General features: G+C 44.9%; 1 protein-coding gene across 1 annotated transcript; it reads left to right on the top strand.

Annotated features, from left to right (window-relative positions):
- Nucleotides 1-3377: 3377 nt before the first annotated feature.
- On the top strand, nucleotides 3378-5191 carry LOC138627150 (uncharacterized). Its single transcript, XM_069709289.1, has 2 exons — nucleotides 3378-4436; nucleotides 4497-5191. The coding sequence occupies exons 1-2, from the start codon at nucleotides 3671-3673 to the stop codon at nucleotides 5189-5191; spliced, it is 1461 nt and encodes a 486-aa protein (XP_069565390.1). The 5' UTR covers nucleotides 3378-3670.
- Nucleotides 5192-5417: the final 226 nt, after the last annotated feature.

Below are 5417 nucleotides of genomic sequence, written 5' to 3'. Positions count from 1 at the left end.
CCTTGTGTGGGTACAAGATCCCCACACCTCCTTCCACAGGGATTAAAAAAGGAGTGTAGAACCAGGGAGAACCCACAAACACTCGCTGCAGCCAGGAAGCCAGCAAGACATGATGAAGATGGTGTGGAGTCAGAATGACAACAGTCCCGTGAAGCAGACTTGTTGCTCCTCAGTCGGTCTCTTCCTACAGGAGGTTTCCAACCTCTCCTTCTAACACAGGAACAGATCTCCTGCTTCACTGTCAGCAACACTCAAAGTCCCAACCAGCAGCCTCCCACCACAGTACCCATGCTACAGCCACAGACAGCACTTCAGTGTTTCTCCAACACCGTCCGGCCGTTCAATGCTCCCTTTTATTCCTGCGTGATCCTCCACACCCTCTGACACAGCTGAGAGTCATCAGTCGTTAGTTCTCTCAGGTGTCCACAGGGAGATAGAGACCCTCCCCTACATTTGGTTACTAAGGTTTAAATCCACCATTTTAAGTGTTCCCTGCTTTTTACTGTTATATTCAGTCAGCTTCCTCAGAGCAAAGTTCAACCAGCTCCAGTTTGTCAACATTATTTGAACAGAAACCTCATTTGTGTCAGTTATGAACCCTTGAATAGATTCAGAAGCATGAATTCATAGTCTGCTAGTTTTATGGAGGAATGACCATTCACACTTCTCTCTGTCTGGTTTTCACATCAAGATGTCACAACAATAAAAACCAATGAAGACTTCAAATGTTTAGATTTTATGAGGAGACTAATAATAACAACGTGGAATATAATAATCATAATCATAATTCCTTGCTTAATAAAAGGGCTTTCCCACCATTCGGTGCTCGGGTCCTGATGAATTGTCAGATCATTAATTGACAGACACACCGATCTCTCAAATTCATTGATCACGTACAAACACCACCAAACCATATCTGTCTCATTAGTGGGAAAATAGAAGAGAGAGCAGAAAAATATGACACCTTCATGGGGAATTTTTCAAGCTTGAAAATAGGACAGAAAAGGTTGTCAGATATAATAAAAAGCTTTTGGTTGATCCAGGAGTAGTGAAGTGACGGTACGTTCTCCAGCCAGCAGGGTTGGTGAGATAAATCTTTGGGTGTTGGGGAAACAATGAACTCAAGAATTACTAACATGTAAATTACAGGCTATTTTTGAAGCTCTACTCGTCTGTATAAACAACTGACTCAGCTATATTTCATAGCTTACATGCTTCATTTTCAGGGGTCCCAAGATGAAGCAGAGTGAAGTGAGACTTGAGTTTTGTTAGAAAAATGACTCCGAGGCTGGATTCAAAATCAAACGTATCGGACATTTATTCTTGCAAGAAGGAGCAAATACATGGACCCTCAAAGAAGGATGTCCAGCATTGCTCAACGTCTGTCCTCCGTAGTTCAGCTTTACACCGTGTGACAAACAGTTGACAGCCTCCTCCACTTCCTCTGTAGATCTGATTTTGTAGATAGTACTGAGTGACGTCGGAGGTCACGAGATAAAGACAGAGACGTTGTAACTGAGACTATAGAACCATGTTGTGCAACAGACAGACAAACATTTGACGAGTATGAAGAGTTCATTATTTTTCCATCATCAGTAATCATCAGTAATGTGGGCATAATGATGATGTGGACGAAGACAAACAATAACAGGTAGAAGAAACTGTTCAATTCAGAAAATGACATCACGACACCGACATGCAGCCTTTAAAACCAGGAAAACACGACACTTATGGCACATCAACAGAAACAAAATCTAGAGTCATCTCATGAAACCAAAACAATATTGATTTCTTACCCAGCCCGACATTCATGGACATTTTAAAACACACAAGATGGATGAAGACTATTCATTAAATATGACAGTAATACTTTGTGTTTTCTTCAGATTTCAAGCCTCCGGACCAGTCAGGACCCAAAACCTGAGTTCATCAGGTTGGAGGGCTCCCTGTCTCTCCTCTGTCCTCTGTCCCTCCTCATCCTCCCTGTCTCTCCTCTGTCCTCTGTCCCTCATCATCCTCCCTGTCTCTGTCCTCCTGTGTCCTCTGTCCCTCCTCATCCTCTCTGTCTCTCTCCTCTGTCCTCTGTCCCTCTTCATCCTCCCTGTCTCTCTCCTATGTCCTCTGTCCCTCCTCATCCTCCCTGTCTCTCTCCTCCTGTGTCCTCTGTCCCTCCTCATCCTCCCTGTCTCTCTCCTCCTGTCCTCTGTCCCTCCTCCCTGTCTCTCTCTTTTGTCCTCTGTCCCTCCTCCTCCTCCCTGTCTCTCTCCTCCTGTGTCCTCTGTCCCTTCTCATCCTCCCTGTCTCTCTCCTCCTGTGTCCTCTGTCCCTCCTCATCCTCCCTGTCTCTCTCCTCTGTCCTCCTCATCCTCCTTGTCTCTTTCCTCTGTCCTCTGTCCCTTCTCATCCTCCCTGTCTCTCACCTCTGTCCTCTCTCCCTCCTCATCCTCCCTGTCTCTCTCCTCCCGTGTCCAGTGTCATGAGAAACAGGACAGAGGGGGAGGGCTGAGGTGGATTCAGAGATGTGATTGGACCGGCCCGCTGTCAGTCAAGAAAATGACCCAACGGGCTGCCGTCTCTACTTTACGGTCCGGTCGTTGGTCCCACGTCTTTTTTTCTACACGTCAATCAGCCGATAGATTAAATTTCAGAGATTAAAACATTTCAGAGTAACTGTTGTGTTAATATTAGTCACCAGTTTAAGAGAAGTGTGTCGGCTGGTGTTCATGATCCATGTTGAAGTCTTAATCTAGATATCTGATTGAGTAATATTCTCTCTCACACACACATAGCAACCCTCCCACACACACACACACACACACACACACACATAGCAACAACTCTGTTATCTGTGTTTGAAGACTCGTTAACTTCAGTGGTTTTAGAGACATTTCACACACACACACACACACACACACACACACACACACACACACACACACGCTCACACACACACACACACACACACACACACACACACACACACACACACACACGCTCTCACACACACACACACACACACACACACACACACACACACACACACACACACACACACACACACACACACACACACACACACACACACACACACACACACACACACACACACACACACACACACACACACACACACACACACACACACACACACACACACACACACACACACACACACACACACACACACACACACACACACACACACACACACACACACACACTCACACACCCCACACCAGCATGTTTGATGGGTCGGCCCACAACGGTCGGTTCTCCCACAGAACAAAGACATGCGTTCTGTGTTCCTGGTGGTTCTGAACTGGATATTAATGGTTGTGTGTGTGTTTGGGCCTTCGGTCCAGCGTCTACTCCACCTTCACCCAACGTCAGCTGTTGATTCTAGATAATCAATGGACGGATGGATCTGGCACCTCGCTGTCTAAAAGCAACCTCACTAAACGTATCTAACCCTTTGATCTGTAACTTGTGAAATGAGACAGACCACATGATGCAGAGTGTCGTGCTGAAAAGTTCCACGTGACGATCTGATAAAGAAGTCGTGTTCCTCCTCCGACCACAGATGACAAGTCTCTGCTGAGGGTTGGACCACAGTACTTAGAGCGAGGTGAGCAGAGTCGGTGTTCCACTCAGGAGGAGACCTCAGAGCAGAATGGCTGCAGTCACACAGATCTTCTTCCTGCTGGTTGCTCTCATCTACAACATTCAAGCTGACCAGATTATCAAGGTGGGAGATCCAGGGAGGTCTTTCAACTTCTATCCACCAAAAGAGAACAACTTCTGCCTGATTTCTAAATTTGTTGGTGAAGATAAGTTTGTCCTGTGGAACACCTCCGACCCCTCGACTGAGAACTCCAGAGTACCTGAAGACTTGAAACAAAGACTTCAAGTTGACACCAACAGGAATAATCAGACTTTTTATATAATCAACAACTTGATCCAATCAGACTCCGGCCTGTACCAAGAGGAGTGTTGGACTGAGGACAACGTGACACGTGAGACAAACTTCAGCTTTGTTGTTTGTGGCAAAATGAATGGTGTAAAAACAGTTGATACGAGTCTTGGAGGAACATCGGAGATAACATGTGATGGAGCAGCTGAAAATCTGACGGTCCAGTGGCTGCAGGACGATCAAGGATCATGGAGAAGAGTTTTTAAGGACAATACGACATCGTTGGTGAACAGTTTACAAGAAACAATCCAAAAGGTGGAAAATACATCAACTCTTCGTTTATCCAACATCAGAAACTATAAGTTCTACATCTGTCTGGTGATGAACCAACAGCAGTGTGTCAGCAGTCAATATGTCTTGTTGAACATGAGACCAGAGACAATCATTCACTCAGTGGAAGAGACAGCAGCGTTGCAGTGTCCTGATGACATCACTGACCAGCCTCCTGATGACATCACTGACCAGCCTCCTGATGACATCACTAACCAGCCTCCTGACGAGCCTCTTGATGACATCACTGACCAGCCTCCTGATGACATCACTGACCAGCCTCCAGTCTGGAGGTACGATATAACTGATTGGATGAACTTTGACCAAATGAAGAACATTTTCTCCACTAAGAATCGGTACGTTGACCAAAACAACTCACTGGTGTTTTCATCTCTGATGTTGAATCATTCAGGTGTGTACAGCTGTGGTGGTGATTACAGATTAAAACAGTACGGTCTTCTAGTGTGTCCAACATATGACCCACCTGCTGTAGAGCTCTTCTCAGAGGGAGATGAAGTCACTCTCAGATGCAACATTAGTTGGACAGAGAGTAGGAAGCCTGAATGGTTCATTAAGTCGAAACAAACAGAAGGAAAATTTGTCTCAATTGATGATATGAAACGTCTGACGAGCAGGTTTAACATTTCTGACCTTAATATGAGCCTGATAATCTCTAATGTCTCAGTAGAAGACACAGGGGAGTATTGGTGTGTAGATGTAGACAGGTACATTCAGTGTTTTTCAGGATCCAAAACTCTTGTAAAGTTCAGAGAGCCCGTTGTGGTTTCCTCCCCCGTCCATGTAATGAAGTCCTCACTGTTCAGTGTCCTGCTGGTGATGCTTTGTGTTGCTGTGCTCGCTGTGATCCTGAAGACCAGGAGAGGAGAGCAGCCTCCAGCTGACACAGTGGTCGAGTACGAAAACGTTCCAATGCAGGAATCATCTTTATAATGCTTGTGTCTCGTTGCTGTTACAGTGTGTGATATATGTGCATCTTAAAAACAAACAAAAAGCCACATCGACTGTTGTGATGAAAACAAAGAATCAAATGTAAATATGATTTTATTATTACAAACGTTATAGTATTTTGGTTATATTTGGTTACTAAGTTGTGTTTTTTTCTTCATCTGTTTCTAAAAACTATCTATGAAATGTTTTGTGAAGTATTCGTGATGAA

The sequence above is a fragment of the Brachyistius frenatus genome, unplaced genomic scaffold (genome assembly GCF_029030835.1).
Source record: "Brachyistius frenatus isolate BFR_SWC_R1_liver_20210118 unplaced genomic scaffold, ASM2903083v1 Contig_82, whole genome shotgun sequence".
In the NCBI taxonomy this organism is placed as follows: Eukaryota; Metazoa; Chordata; class Actinopteri; family Embiotocidae; genus Brachyistius; species Brachyistius frenatus.
Note: the sequence above shows the minus strand (reverse complement) of the source record. Positions and strands in the feature narration are given on the sequence as shown.